Source organism: Prionailurus viverrinus, chromosome E1 (genome assembly GCF_022837055.1).
Source record: "Prionailurus viverrinus isolate Anna chromosome E1, UM_Priviv_1.0, whole genome shotgun sequence".
Classification (NCBI taxonomy): Eukaryota; Metazoa; Chordata; class Mammalia; order Carnivora; family Felidae; genus Prionailurus; species Prionailurus viverrinus.
Window position 1 is genome coordinate 48,890,595 of NC_062574.1, and position 14,460 is coordinate 48,905,054.

Here is a 14,460-nt window from a genome sequence, read left to right on the forward strand (position 1 = left end):
GCCTGCTTTCTGTCTCCATGGATTTGCCCGATTCTGGGCATTTCACATAAATGGAATCATACGTGTGTGACCTTTGGCGACCGGCTTCTTTCACGGAGCGTCAATGGCTTCGAGGTTCGTCCGTGTCATAGCAGGTGGCAGGATAATGTCACGGCCTTTTGTAGTTAATGTGCCACTGGTATACCTACCACATGTTGTTTATCCGTCCACGTCCTGGTGGATGTTTTGCATATTTCTAGAGAGCCACTCTCGGGGCTAGGAGTTAGGGATGCCACCCCAGCAAGCCGCGGCGTCAGGGTCCAGGGGCTCTCAGAGCGGAGAGCAGTGGCAGGGGCCGTGTGCTCAGGAACCACATGTGGCCCGTTTTCCCAGGTGGGCAATGCCAGCAGGGTAGGGGACCGGCCACAGGCCACGTGGAGCTGGGGCCACGACCCGAGGCCCCTGGCGCCTACCGTGCGGTCTGCAGGGAATCACCGCGCCTCGCTCTGACGACAGGATGACCGTGGCACTTCTTGCCCGAACCACAGCCTTGCTGACGGTCGACTGGCTTCTCTTCCTCAGGAGGCTGGATGCCCAAAAGAGTTCAAAGCGGGGACTCAGATCCTCGTACAGCCGTGACCGTAGCAGCGTTATTCACGACAGCCAAAACGGGGGGACAGCGCGAGTGTCCGTTGACGGATGAATGGATAAACAGAATGTTATCAGGCAGAAAAAGGAAGGAAGGTCTGGCACCTGCTACGGCGGGAACGGGCTGTGAGGCCGTTAGGCTCGGTGAACAAAGCCAGACACAGGAGGACCTGCCGAATGAGGCCCCTGGAGGAGTCAGATTCACAAAGCCAGAAGGTCCACTGGAGGTCACTGGGGGAGCGGGGCGGGACTTAGTGTTTGATGGGCACAGAGTTTCTATGCAGGACGACGAAAAGGTTCTGCCATCTGATGGTGGTGATGGTTGCATGTCATTGTGAATGCTGCCGAACCAAACAGCGAAACATGGTTTAAATGGTCAAAACTTTACGTCCTGTGTCCGTTACAACAAAGGAAATAATTAGGCTGGAGGAAAGTTTAAGCCAGGGTGTAGGGTCACCTCAGCCTGTGTAGTCCCTGGCCTTCCTTCCATCGGGGAGATCCGGTGGCATGGAGGGCAGTGACTTCGCCCTGGGCCTGGGAGCCTGGGGGCAGAGCTGTTGGCCCGAAGCTGCCTGGAAGGGGGTGAGGCTGCCCCAGGGAACATTCCATCCTCAGAGGAGGGGAAAGACCCGGGAGGGCGGCATAGGGAGGGCGCGGCATAGGGAGGGCGCGGCAGCTTGTCCTCTCTCTGTATCGCCTCCTGGCCGAGAGGCAGCCAGGAACAATGAGAAAAGGCAGGTGGTGCTGTGTGGCCTTGAGTAAGTTACTTAACCTCTCTGAGCCTGACTTTTCTACTTTTAAAATACGCGGCTCCCTTTAGCTCACGAGGGTCCAGTGAGTGTCATCTGGGACACAAATGTGAAACTTAATTGTTCTGTGGGGAACTCCCCTTTCCTATTAATAGCATCTCATGAAGTTTGGGTATGAAACAGACGTTGAGGTGACAGGGCCATTTGAAAGAGAATGAGGCCCAGGCCCCAGGCAGAGGTCACTGGGGGGTGTGAATTAGACACAGGCCTGACCAGGGTCGTGGAGGGGCTGTGGGCCAGCCTCGGCCGCAGAGCCCTCCCCCACCCACCCCGCACCAGGGGGACACTCCCAAGACCCCATTCATTCCATGGGTGTCGAGTGTCCCCTCCCTGGACACTTCTAGGGGTACGGCGTGGGGCACCCCCCCAGGTCTGCTGCCATCCTCCCTGGGGCTCCCGGTCTGTGTGGGGGACACGGACAGTGATCACAGGTGACAGAAGCGAACGTTTCAGGAAAAAAAAAAATCACTCTGGGGACCTCAGTTTCCCCACTTGTAAAAGGAGTTGGTTGGACAGAATTTTGTGCCGTCCACGCGCAGCTTTTTACATTTAAATTAACTAATTATTTTAGCGTTTATCTATTTTTGGGACAGGGAGAGACAGAGCGTGAACGGGGGAGGGTCAGAGAGAGAGGGAGACACAGAATCGGAAGCAGGCTCCAGGCTCCGAGCCGTCAGCCCAGAGCCCGACGCGGGGCTCGAACTCACGGACCGCGAGATCGTGACCTGAGCCGAAGTCAGACGCTCGACCGACTGAGCCACCCAGGCGCCCCATAAATTAATTTAAAAGAAACAAAACAAACAATTCCGTTCCTCAGTTGGCCTGGCTACATTTCAGGTGCTCAGAAGTCACAGGCGAAAACAGTGGGCGGGTCTTCGGGTCTTCAAAAAATTAAAAATACGGCTGCCGTGTGATGTGGCCGTCTCACTTCCGGGGTGACCCCAGGGGAACTGGAAGCAGGGTCTCGATGTTTGCACGCCTGTGCTCGTGGCAGTGTCATCCACAAGGGCTGAAACGTAGGAGCAGCTCAGGTGTCCACCGAGGGATGAACGGATGCACAAAACGTGCCTTAGCCACTCGGGGGCCTCTTAGCCTTGAAAAGGAAGGAGATCCTGGGCGCCTGGGTGGGTCAGTCTTAAGCGTCTGGTTTCGGCTCAGCGCATGATCTCGCGGTTCGTGGGTTCAAGCCCCGCGTCGGGCTCCGAGCTGACAGCGCGGGGCCTGCTTGGGATTCTCTCTCTCTCTCTCTCTCTCTCTCAAGATAAACTTTAAAAAAAAAAGTCAGTCCCGATACCTGCTACATACAGCACGCGTGAACCTTGAGGACCTTATGCTAAGGGAAATAAACCCACCCCCGAAAGGACAAATACCACGAGAGCCTCTTTATATGGGGGCCCCCTAGTGTAGCCAGGTTCAGGGACAGTCGAATGGAGGTTGCCAGGGCCCCAGGAGGGGGTGGGGAGTTCGTGTTTTAAATTTTTTTTTTTCAACGTTTATTTATTTTTGGGACAGAGAGAGGCAGAGCATGAACGGGGGAGGGGCAGAGAGAGAGGGAGACACAGAATCGGAAACAGGCTCCAGGCTCTGAGCCATCAGCCCAGAGCCCGACGCGGGGCTCGAACTCACGGACCGCGAGATCGTGACCTGGCTGAAGTCGGACGCTTAACCGACTACGCCACCCAGGCGCCCCATGGGGAGTTCGTGTTTAACGGGGAGAGCGTTTCAGCTTGGCGACATGGGGAAGGGTTCTGGAGACTGGTTGCACCGCAACGTGACTGGGCTTAAGGGCACCGAGTACGTCTAAAGGAAAGGACTGATGGTGCGTTTTACGTTATGCGTATTTTACCCACCCGGTTCGACGGCACAGGCATAGAATCTCCCGTCACAGAAGTCGTTACGGACGGTGTTGGAGGAGGGGGTTCCTGCAGCCAGGCCCCGGTGGCTCTCCGTGGAAAGCAAGTGTTCGGGGAAAGCGTCTCTGGGCAAGTTAGCCTCATGGGGCCTCTGCTCTTTCCTGGCCCGGACTCCAAAGCCTGCCTCCCGGCCGGGGCACAACCCAACCCTTGGTATCCCCACCCGCACCCGAGCCAGTGGCCGTCCGGCAGGCCTCCCAGGGAGGAGGGGCTGCGGGAAGGGACCCTCACCTGTGTGGAGGCCAGGCCCTTCCCTCGGTGGGTCGGTGGGTCGGTGGGAAGGACGGGGCTTGGCGTGTCTTTATTATCACTTCCCAGACAGGGCCCTGGTGGGCAGGATGTTTGCTCTGTGCCTCGTGGGTGTCGGTGCCTGCAGAGGGAACCAGCCAGAGCAGAGGCCGGGCGGAGGAGAGAGCCGAGTGGGGTTCAGGGGGTTCACCGCTGCGGCTCTGAAGGGGGCCGTGGGCCCAGGCCCGGACGGAGGGGCTCCCGGCCCCGCAGGCAGATGGAAGCAATTTTCCGTCACGCGGGGCGGGGCTGAACTGCCCTGCAAGACGGGGCCCCAAGTCTGTCTCCAGGAAGCAGCCCCACGGCCACATGTTCAAGGCCAGATGCAGCTCTTGTCTTTGTTTATTTAAAGATGCTGGAGCGCAGGGACAGTTTCTCAAGAGGGAGCAGAAGCAGATGCCTTCTGGGCGCCGCTCGGGGGGAGGCCCCGCGGCTGTCATCGCTGCTTCCCGGGTCCCTGGCCTTTCCCTGGCCTGGGGGGCGGGGGTGGGCAGCGTGGCCCCGGGCGGTCCCTGGCTGTCGTCGTCGTCGTCGGTGTCTTCTGTTATTTGCTGGCTCCCCTTCCCGCGCGGTAGGAATCACCGCGCTTTGCGTGGCTGAGGACACGGGGAAGTTGAGCGACCCTGCGGATGACCCACCCACGATCCCGTTTCTGGAATGTGTGAGCTGACCATCCTCGTTATGGAAGGGAAGGGGGCCGGGCACCCCCCCCCCGTGTCAGCTCCCTCTGACACCCCTGTAAAGCAGGGGTGTGGCCGCCGAGGTGCCAGCCGACTGGGGCCACTGGGGTTTGGAGGCGGGGGTGGAGGGGGAGAGTCCGGTCACTTCCCCAGGAAGTGGAAACCGTTCATCCGAAGCCCCGCGGTGACTTTGTGGCCTGCTGCCTCCCAGGGCAGGGCCAAGAGGGCACGACCGCGCCTCCTCCCCCCCGCCTCCCTGCCCCAGCACACACCAGGGTCCCGGGGCCGATGCCCAGGGGACAGGTCACGACAGCCAGTGTGCTTCCTTCCCGTGAGCTCGGGGTGCTCCGGGAGACCCGTGAGCGGCCCTGGAAGGGCCTCCATGGCGGTTGGGGGGGGGGGGCGGGAAGAGCCTGGCCCCACCGGGGCTGAGGGGCAGCTGGCCCAGCAGAGGTGTGGTGGGGCGTGTGTGGCACGTCTGGGGCTGCACCAGGGCCCATGTGCTCCTGCCCCACCCTGGTGGGGACCAGTTCCACTGGGTGAGTGCCCCTCAGGTCCCCACTGGGTGCCTTCTGCTCGTCCCTTCTCTAGGCCTCTGACCTGAGTGTGTGGACTCCTGAGGGCGGCCAGGGGAGGAAGGCGGACAGGGAGGAAGGTTCTGACCTACAAACCGCGGAAGCTGGAATTATTTCTAGAAGCTCTGTCCTATCTGCCCGTTCATAGACCTCGTCCTGGTCTGAGGGTGGGGGGCACACAGAGGCTGGGCAGGAAGAAGACCTCCCCCTCCAGGCCCAGTCCGGGGGGGGGGGGGGGCGGGTAGGGAGCTGCCACAGGGCCTCGTCTGCCTGCCATCGCCCGGGAACAGATGGGCCCCGGGGGGAGCCTCCTCTGCGTCCAGGGCTACTGGCGGCTACCTGGGATTGAACACCTGTCACCCGGGAGTGACGGGAGTGACAGAACAACAGATGCTCCTCCCTCCCCGGCTCACAGGTTGCCGCAAACACTTGACTGTTTGACCCCAAGGGTCCTGAGGCGTTCTGGCTGCAGCAGGTGTTGGGGCCGACTTGAGTCAGGGAAGGAGGTGGAGAGGGCCCACCTGGGTGCCCTGGGGCAGGGTGGAGGCTGGGAAGAGGAGGGCTGGGGGTCAACTCCATCCCGGAGCTGAGCGAAGGGCTCTGCGTCCCGTGCCTTGTGTGTGTGTGTGGGGGGGGGGGGGGGGATGTTTAGCGCTGGGGTGTTCCAAAGGGGTCTTTGGGCAACCGAGCCTCAGTTTCCCCATCTGAGAAACTGGCGTGGTGGTCGGAACCACCCGAGGATGCGGGCGCTTTGCAGATGGTTGTGTCCGGCCCCCCTAACGTCCCCGCTCTTCTCTCCGCAGCCCCCGAGGCAGCTCCTGGCTGCATTGGCGACATGGCCGACACCCCCAGAGATGCCGGGCTGAAGCAGGTGCCCGCGCCCCGGAATGAAAAGGCCCCCGCGGACTTCGGCTATGTGGGCATCGACTCCATCCTGGAGCAGATGCGCAGGAAGGCCATGAAGCAAGGCTTCGAGTTCAACATCATGGTGGTCGGTGAGCATGCGCCCCACACTGGGCCCCAGCCCCGTGGGCCGGCCCCTCGGGCTCCGGGGCTCAGTCTGCCCTTGTGCAAAATGGGTGTGGACACGCCAGGCCTGCAGGCGCGTGTGGTGTTGTGTGTGTGCCCGTGTACCTGCCAGGGGGGTCCCAGCTTCACCCACGCCTCGGGGTGGGGGGGGCCTCCTCGTAGTAAGAACCCGAGACCACCCGGCTGGTCTCCGACCAGTGGCCTGCACTTTCTGCCAAAGCATCACCAGGCCCAGCCCTGGGTAGGGCTCTGCAGGCCTGGCTGGTGGCTTCCCGGTGGCCCCACGAGAACCGGACGGCCACTAGGGGTCCCATGTCTTCACAGAAACCCTGTGAAGAGGGTGCCCCATTTTTTTTTTTTTCCCAACGTTTTTATTTATTTTTGGGACAGAGAGAGACAGAGCATGAACGGGGGAGGGGCAGAGAGAGAGGGAGACACAGAATCGGAAACAGGCTCCAGGCTCCGAGCCATCAGCCCAGAGCCCGACGCGGGGCTCGAACTCACGGACCGCGAGATCGTGACCTGGCTGAAGTCGGACGCTTAACCGACTGCGCCACCCAGGCGCCCCAAGGGTGCCCCATTTTATAGGCAGTGATGAGGCCCAGAGAGGGCCTGACGAGGATTCAGCTCACAGAGCAGAGAGAGCGGGAGCTCAGTTCCTCCTCCTCTTCCCATGGCAGGGCCCCCACCACTGAGATGCAGCTGGGGTGGGAGGGCACCTGTTTGGGGGTTCCGCGGACCCAGGGTAGAATCCCACTTTTCCCCGGACTAAGCTGTGTGGTGCTTGTCCTGTCTTCCCTGGGGCTTCTCCCTGCCTTGATTTTCTCATCCGTAAAACGGAGTGATCCTGACCCCAAAGGGCTGGGAGGGGCAAATCAGTTGTTATTGTGTGTGGCCCCTACGTGGTCATGGGCGCTCGGGAAGCAATAGTGCTGAGGGTGATAATAATAACAGTTCTGACCTTTTTTTTTATTATTAAAAAAAATTATTTTAACATTTATTCACTTTTGAGACACAAAGACAGCGGAAGCAGGGGGTGGCGGGTTTGGGGGGTGCAGAGAGAGAGGGAGACGCAGAATCCGAAGCAGCTCCAGGCTCTGAGCCGTCAGCACCTTTGATGTCGCTCTGCCCCTGAGCGTGGCGGGGACACAAACAGGTGGTCCGTGGGGGGGAGATGGACGGGGGAGGCCGATCCCTGGCCCGCTGAACAGCGTCTCCCGGGATTCCTGACGTCGGCCTCCAGCATCCTGGGAGCCCGCACTTTTCCTTGCCAGACGATCAAAGTCGGAAAATGGGCGTAATTTAATTTTCTTAAATATATTGGTTGGCACGGCCTGAGGCGGCTCAGGGAAGGGGCTCCACGCGTGGGTCCTGTGTGCGCACGCACCTATGAGGCATGCCTGGCACCCAGTAGACACCCTGTAAGCACCTGCGGCTGGTCCCTGTGGGCGCCCCCAGGTCAAGGGCGGGGCCCTGGAGCTAGGCTGCTGGATTCCGGTCCCCACGCTGGGCTCTGTCCCTGTTTTCCCCTCCATCAGATGGGAGGGTGACAGCACCTGGGTGCGGGATGCGGAGGGTTACACAGCCGCAGTCAGGACAGCGCCCGGTGCGCATCGAGGGCTCTGTGAGCGGGACCTGCGGGTCCTCAGCAGCAGCAGCAGCAAGGCCAGCCCTAGATTCTGACAGTTGTGAGCAGCAGGGACCTTCCAGCCACAGCTGAGTCCAGCACATCCCTCCTGCTGTGGGAGGGGACTCGGGTCAGGTGAGGTCTGGACACGCGGCAAGGCCAGGAGCGCTTCTGGGGCTCGGGGGCCGCCTGATGCCCCGGGGGCTCGCTGGCCAGTCAGCCTCTCAGCTGCAGGGTCTGTTGGTGTGGGCACCAGCCTGTGGCCGTCCCTGCTCTTGGCCCTGCACTTGGCCTCCCCTGTGCTGTTCTGCATCTCAGCTCCCGCTGGGTACTCTGGGTCCCTGCCCTGCTACAAGCCACCCACCACGAGAGCCGGGCCACCACCTGGGCATCCCGGCCCTTCTTCCCGACCGGGGGCCCCCGCTGAGGGGTGCTGGGGGGGGGGGGCACCGCCCAGGTATCGCTGAATCGCAGGGCCCGCTGATTGGCTCCTGTCCCCTCCCCAGGGCAGAGCGGCTTGGGAAAGTCCACCTTAATCAACACCCTCTTCAAATCCAAGATCAGCCGGAAGTCCGTGCAGCCGACCTCGGAGGAACGCATCCCCAAGACCATCGAGATCAAGTCCATCACGCACGGTGAGTGCCGGGGTGGGGGGGCCGGGGGTGTCGACGCCAGGTCCCCTGAGCTGGGCATGTTGAAAGTCTGGCTCAGGGATGCCCTCCGGGACCCCTGCAGCCCTTGGTCAGGTGGAGCCCCCTGGAGACACCTGAGTTTTCCACCAGACACCGTGGGCAGGGGGCTCCCCAGGATAACTGTCGCTGGCCCCTGCTGGGCTTTGCTCCTGGAGGCTGTCATCTCCTCGGCATCACCTGGGGAGTCATCGCTGGTCACCACCCATGGGCACCCCGTATAGGCCCCGGGGTAGGACCGGTCGGGTCCCTAGCAGGCGGGACCCACGGGGTATCTGTAGGGGTCCGGGGTCTCCCCCTGAGCTCGGTGGGCACTGTGATTCTGTGCAGATATCGAGGAGAAGGGCGTCCGCATGAAGCTCACGGTCATCGACACGCCGGGGTTCGGGGACCACATCAACAATGAGAACTGGTGAGGATCTGCAGGGGCTTCTCCTCCTGGGAGAAGAGCGCTCACGGGTGCCCCTGGCCTGCGGTGCTGCTAAACCCTCGGAGGCCCCCAAACCCCGAGAATCCTGCCCTCCCTCCACCACCCCCTGGGGTCGAAGGGCCGCGTGGGAGGCTGGTCTCGGGTAAGGCTCTGGTCTCTGCTGAGAAAGCCCAGCAGCCCCGGCCCTTGTGGTAGAAGATGGGGTGCCGGGCTGGGATTCGGGGAGCTGGGGGGCCTGCCCGGGGGCGGGGGACGGGGCGGGCGCCGGTCCCGGTGCGGGCTGACGGGGGCCTCCCGTGCAGCTGGCAGCCCATCATGAAGTTCATCAACGACCAGTACGAGAGATACTTGCAGGAGGAGGTCAGCATCGACCGCAAGAAGCGCATCCCGGACACGCGTGTCCACTGCTGCCTGTACTTCATCCCGGCCACCGGCCACTCGTACGTCCCACGCGGGGCCTGGGGGGTTGGGGCGGTTCTGTCCCGTCCCGGTTCAGAGCCCCGTGCCCCATCTGTGACTGCTGCTGTCGCCCCAGGGGAAGAGAGGGCACGGCTCTGCTCCGGGGTGGGAGGGAACGTGCCCGCCATCCGGGACCCCGCGAAGCCACCCCCACACCCGCCGAGAGCAGGTGCCCGGTCGGGGGCTGGGGGGTGGAGGGTAAGGCTGAGCTTCCGTCAGACTGTGGCAGGCCGGAGCCAGTGGGCGAGGTTCTGGGGGTGCCCTGGATAGCGGCCAGCCAGCCTGTCCCGGAGGCCCGGAGCTGCTGGGTCCTTTCTCCGCTTCCCCCTCCCGAGTGAAGCCCCCACCGCCACCTGAGCAATGACAGCGCCTCTCTGAGAGGACACCTCGCCCAGGACCATGCTCAGAGCCGGTCTTGTCCTCAGCCCGCTCCTGTCTGGCTCTTCCTTCTTGCCGTCCCTCGCTTGTTCCTTGGCCGGCACTCAGCCCTCGGCCTTGGCCTTGTTGACATGCACCCACCCGGGAGCAGGCCGCCGTCCCTCTCTCGTCCCGTGCCCGTCCTTTCGGCTCCTGCCGGCCCAACACTCATCCAGGCCATTCTGTTCCAGCCTCAGGCCCCTGGACATCGAGTTCATGAAGCGCCTCAGCAAAGTAGTGAACATCGTCCCCGTCATCGCCAAGGCGACACGCTGACCCTGGAGGAGAGGGTCTACTTCAAACAGGCGGGTAGGTCTCTCCACCTTCCTCCTCGCGGGGGCCGTCAGACACAGCACGCCGGGCTTTTCTTGGAGGAGAAAAATCCGAAACGGGTGGTCTCCACCGGGGGGGGCAGGTGGCCGCACCTCCCTTCCCTGCCGTGCGGCCCCACTTCGGGCTGCTGTCGAGCAGGAGGATGCGCCTTGGGCTGCTGCTTCCACACGGCCACACGTCAGAACCACCTGGAGAACCGAGGCGCGGGGCCCCGCAGAGCCTCCGCCCCAGTGGGCATGAGCGAGGAGGCCCTTCGGTCTAATCCCCCAGGCTCCACAGGCCCCGATGCTGGGATTTTCCCAGCATGCTTAGGGAAGGACTGTCTCCTGTGGCTGTGTCTGCAGGAGGGAGAAGGAAGGAGAAAGCCCCTTGAAGCTGCTCACGGGTGTGGGTCTGTGCTTAGGGCAGAAATGACGGCCGTGCACGGGAATGTCGTGCATGGCGGGTAGCGGGTGCTGTCAAGGGCGGGTGACAGTCGGGCCCGTGCGGCATCCGGGGCCTGCTGTGACAGAGGGTTTCCAGGTAGAGCTCGAGGGAGGACGCTGCAACCCCGAGCTGCTGTCTTCGGGGTGGGATGAGCTGGAGAGAGTAGACAGCCCGGGGCTCAGGAACAGCGACCCGGCTCCCTCGGGCGGCTGCACGTCTCTCCTGGCGGGCCTGCAGCTGCCCCCCTCCACTCAAGAGGCACCAGAACTGGAGATACCAGGGTCGCCTGCGCCCGTAGAGCCTGCCCTTGACCCCAGGCCCGGGCCACTCGCTTACTGGAGGCCACAGCGTGGGCAGATACTGGCGGGCCAGTCCGGCTCGCTGTGCGGACGGCGCCCACATCTCTCCCCTCCGGGCCCCCAGATCACCGCGGACCTGCTGTCCAACGGCATCGACGTGTACCCCCAGAAGGAGTTCGACGAAGATTCGGAGGACCGGCTGGTGAACGAGAAGTTCCGGGTGAGCGGACTGGCCGGACGCCGTTCCCAGAGGCCCCTCGGTTCCCGCCAGAGGACACGGCGGGGTCTCCTAGCCCTGTCCGTGGGGACTGGGGTCATGGGTGTGATGGCCTTGAGCCGTGAGAACGCGGTCTCTGGGCCGGGAGGGGTCAGGGCCCATGTGGCCGCCTCAGGCCAAGGGTCTCGGTGGTGGGGGGCCCCGGGCTCAGGGCCCCCGGGCGCGGACCGGCCTGTGCACACACACGTGACCCGCGCTGCCCGTCCCGCCCGCAGGAGATGATCCCGTTCGCTGTGGTGGGCAGCGACCACGAGTACCAAGTGAACGGAAGGAGGATCCTCGGAAGGAAAACCAAGTGGGGCACCATCGAAGGTACTGGGTGCTCTGGGGGACCGCGTCCACCGCTTTGCCCCACTCAGCCACAGGGAGGGGGGGCAAGTGGCTTGTCCAGGGCGCCCTGGCCGTTCGCCGATGGAACCGTCCCTCCATCCCGACCGCCCCACGGGGCAGGGGAACATCCAGAGAGAAGGTGCCCCGTGATCCCGCCGAGTTCTGGGTTTCCGGGGCTGCCGATTCGGAGGCGCTCTGTGTGACCCTGGACAAACTACCACACTTCTCTGGGCCTAGCGCGGGGGTGGGCTTCCGGCACCATCCGGCTCCGAGAGCCAGGCGGCCCGCACCCCCTGCAGAATTTCCCGGGACCCCCACATGTTCGCGTCCCGGGGCTGCTGTCACAAATTAACACCGACTGGGTGGCTTGGAGCGGAGACCTACCCTCCTAGTTCTGGAGGCCAGAGGTCAAGATGTCAGCAGGGCTGGTTCCTTGCGGAGGCCCTGAGGGAGGATGTCTTCCGGGCCTCCCTCCTGTGGCTGCCAGCCACCCTCCGCGTCCCCTGGCGCGTCCCCGGTCTCCGCTCCGCCTTCAGCCTTCTGACTGTGTCTGTCTTTCCGTCTCCTCGGAAGGACACTGGTCATTGCCTTAGTGTCCACCCGAAATCCAAGATGGCCGCCGCTTTGGTTCTTTACCTCAATTACGTCCTCAGACGTTCTCTCCACATAAGCTGTCGCTCACAAGTATGTATGGGGTTCTGGCAGACACGGGTCAGCCGCTCGGGCGGTAACACCCTAGGTGGGCTGTACCCGGGCATTTCTCCACCATCCACTCTGTTCCTTCCTCTGGCTTTAGAACAGACGGGAGAGAAAGGACAGGTTGAGATGGGCCACTGTGTTCTTCCCGCCCCTGGCGCTCTGTGAAATGGGGCAAGTCTCTTAGCCACCCCCCCCACCCCGTGGCCTCAGTTTTCACCATCCTTGAAATGGGTACTATGGGCCGAGACTTTAGCAAAACGGGAGAATGTCCCAAAGACCTTGGAGCTTTGGGGGCAGCAAACGCTCTAAGCGTGGAGAGTCCCCAGACCTTCCTGGGGTGCCCGGTGCTGGCGGGTTCGGTGCAGGGCGGTGTGTTCTAAACCAGCCTCTGCCTGGGTGTTCTCCAGCGTCTGCTGGGTCTGCCTTTCCGCAGCTCTCCCCTCGTCTAAGGGCCTCGATCCCGGTCGTGCCTCTGTGGGGGCCGCTCACCTCTGTGTCCCACGTGGCAGTCTCTCCACCAGGCTTTACCTGGGCTCGTCCTGAAACATTGCCCCTTAGGGCCCTTTTTTCACGGGCGCGTGTTTTGGAGGGTGGAGGGGTGTCCGACAAGAAAGGCCAGCGGGGACCGAGAGGGTTGAGGGGCAGTCCAGTGACGGGCACGCCTCTGCTGCCCCCTGGTGGCCAGCTCAGGCGCGCAGGAATCGTGGGGCTGGTTCCTGCTTCCGGCACCTGTGTTGGGGCCTCGAGCCCGCATATCCCGTGACCTGTGTGCCGTGGCACCTGCTCACCTTGACATTGTTCTGGGAAACCGCCCCCCAGCACCTCGTAAGGACGGTGGGGAGGTGGTGGGTCTCCCATCCGAGGAGCCCGGAGGAGGCTTCTGCCCCATCTCGGAACCGTCACACGTCCTAGAACACAGGTGGCTTCTTAATCCCCGGGACCCTGTGCACTGATGACTGGCCAGGGGACCGGCCGCCCTGTGCTCGCCCCCGGCAAGCATGGTTGTTAAGCGCTTTTGCCTCGTTCTTGCCCGCCCTGCCCCATCCCTGGTCTTGCTTCTTTGATCTTCTCTCCGACTTGCTGTGCGCCCTCCCGAGATACTTTACCCATCCTCGGAAACCGCCTGCAGCGTCTCGGGAGGAAGGTGGGGGGTCACGAAGCACACAGTTAGCTCACCCAGGCCTCTCGTGTCCCTGAGAGGTGGGTGACATTTCCTCCCCGCTTTCCAGACAAGGAAACGGGGGGTCAGAGAGGCCAGGGAACTTCCCCAAGCCAGGAAGCAGTAGCCACAGGCTCACATTCCCAGCTTCGGGGCTCCGCTTCTGCCACCATTTCTCACTGCCGCTCCACGTTAGGTGGCAGAAAGTTCTAGTGAGGGCCCAGCCCCGCGGGGGTGGGGACGTGGGGGGAGGTGGGTAGAACCCAGGCAAGAGGCAGTGGGAGTAAAATCCAGAAAGCTTGGCAAGGCGGAGGCACTTGGGGGTTTTGCGCCCCGACCCTGCCTGCCGGCTTGGGGGGGGGGCGGGGGGGGGCGGACTCGGGGCCCACAGAGGAGGAGCCAGAGTGGTATCTCGTGGGGTGTGTGAAGACTGGATTAAATGTGCAGGGCCGAGCGCCTTTTCCGCTGTCCCCTGCACCCTCCGCCCTCAGGGCAGACGGCGCCCCTCACCTCTCGGCCGAGAGGTCTGCCAGTGCGCGAAGCAGAGCGACCGCTGGGCCTGTCGCTCCCTGGGGCCTCTGGGTGTCACCGGGCAACGCGGGCGTTCCACGTTGCTGGTTCCATAGCTTGATGTAAATGGTGACGCACAGTACACGTCCCCGTGCGTCCTGTGTGTGCATGTGGGGAAGACACCCAGCGGGCCACTTTGGCCGCTGCTTTAAAATCCCAGCTCGACTTCCTGCCTGCCTCTGTTACCCGCCCCTCCTGTCCTCCGGGATCCCCTCGGACGGGCTGCTCTTCCCAGGAGACCTCCCTGGTCCCCAGCGGGGAGCAGCGGACTGCCTTACGGGAGCCCTCTCCCTACTGCTGCCCGGCTGGTTCCTGGGCCGTGTCCCTGCTAGACAGAACCCTTTGGAGGACAGGAGCCCGGTCAGGCCCGCCACGGTGGGATCTGTGGAACCGGGTGCCTGCCAGCCGCCCGGTGCCCGCGGATGAAGCAGGGACTCCTCTACCCACCGGCCCAGCCTCCTCTGGGCACCAGGATCTACTGGGGGCGGGGGGGGGGGGGGGGCAGGGGAGACGCGGGGCCGGGGCAGGGGCGTCCAGTGCCGCTAAAGCCCATTTTGTCTCCTCAGTTGAGAACACCACCCACTGTGAGTTCGCCTACCTGCGGGACCTCCTTATCAGGTGAGAGGGGGCTGTGGGGTGCTGGCCTTGGCCCCCTGAAGACCCCAGAAGGCCCTAAATCAGGAGCGTGGACTGTGGGGGAGCAGGCGGCTGTCCTGGACAGCAGCTAGCACGTCCCCCCGCCCCCCCCAGGAGGACCTCGGAAGCCCGTGGTCTAAAACGCCTCCGGGGAAATGAAGCAGGAAGTGAAAACCCTTCTTAATCTG

General features: G+C 63.1%; 1 protein-coding gene across 1 annotated transcript in view; it reads left to right on the top strand.

Annotated features, from left to right (window-relative positions):
• The window catches only part of SEPTIN9 (septin 9), a 147,987-nt gene extending 133,533 nt beyond the window's left edge, over window positions 1-14,454 (top strand). The window contains 8 exon segments of the mRNA XM_047833685.1: window positions 5,696-5,887; window positions 8,055-8,183; window positions 8,568-8,649; window positions 8,970-9,107; window positions 9,735-9,852; window positions 10,726-10,821; window positions 11,094-11,190; window positions 14,203-14,454. Of these exon segments, the coding sequence (XP_047689641.1) occupies window positions 5,696-5,887; window positions 8,055-8,183; window positions 8,568-8,649; window positions 8,970-9,107; window positions 9,735-9,852; window positions 10,726-10,821; window positions 11,094-11,190; window positions 14,203-14,258 (908 nt within the window). The 3' untranslated portion in view covers window positions 14,259-14,454.
• Window positions 14,455-14,460: the final 6 nt, after the last annotated feature.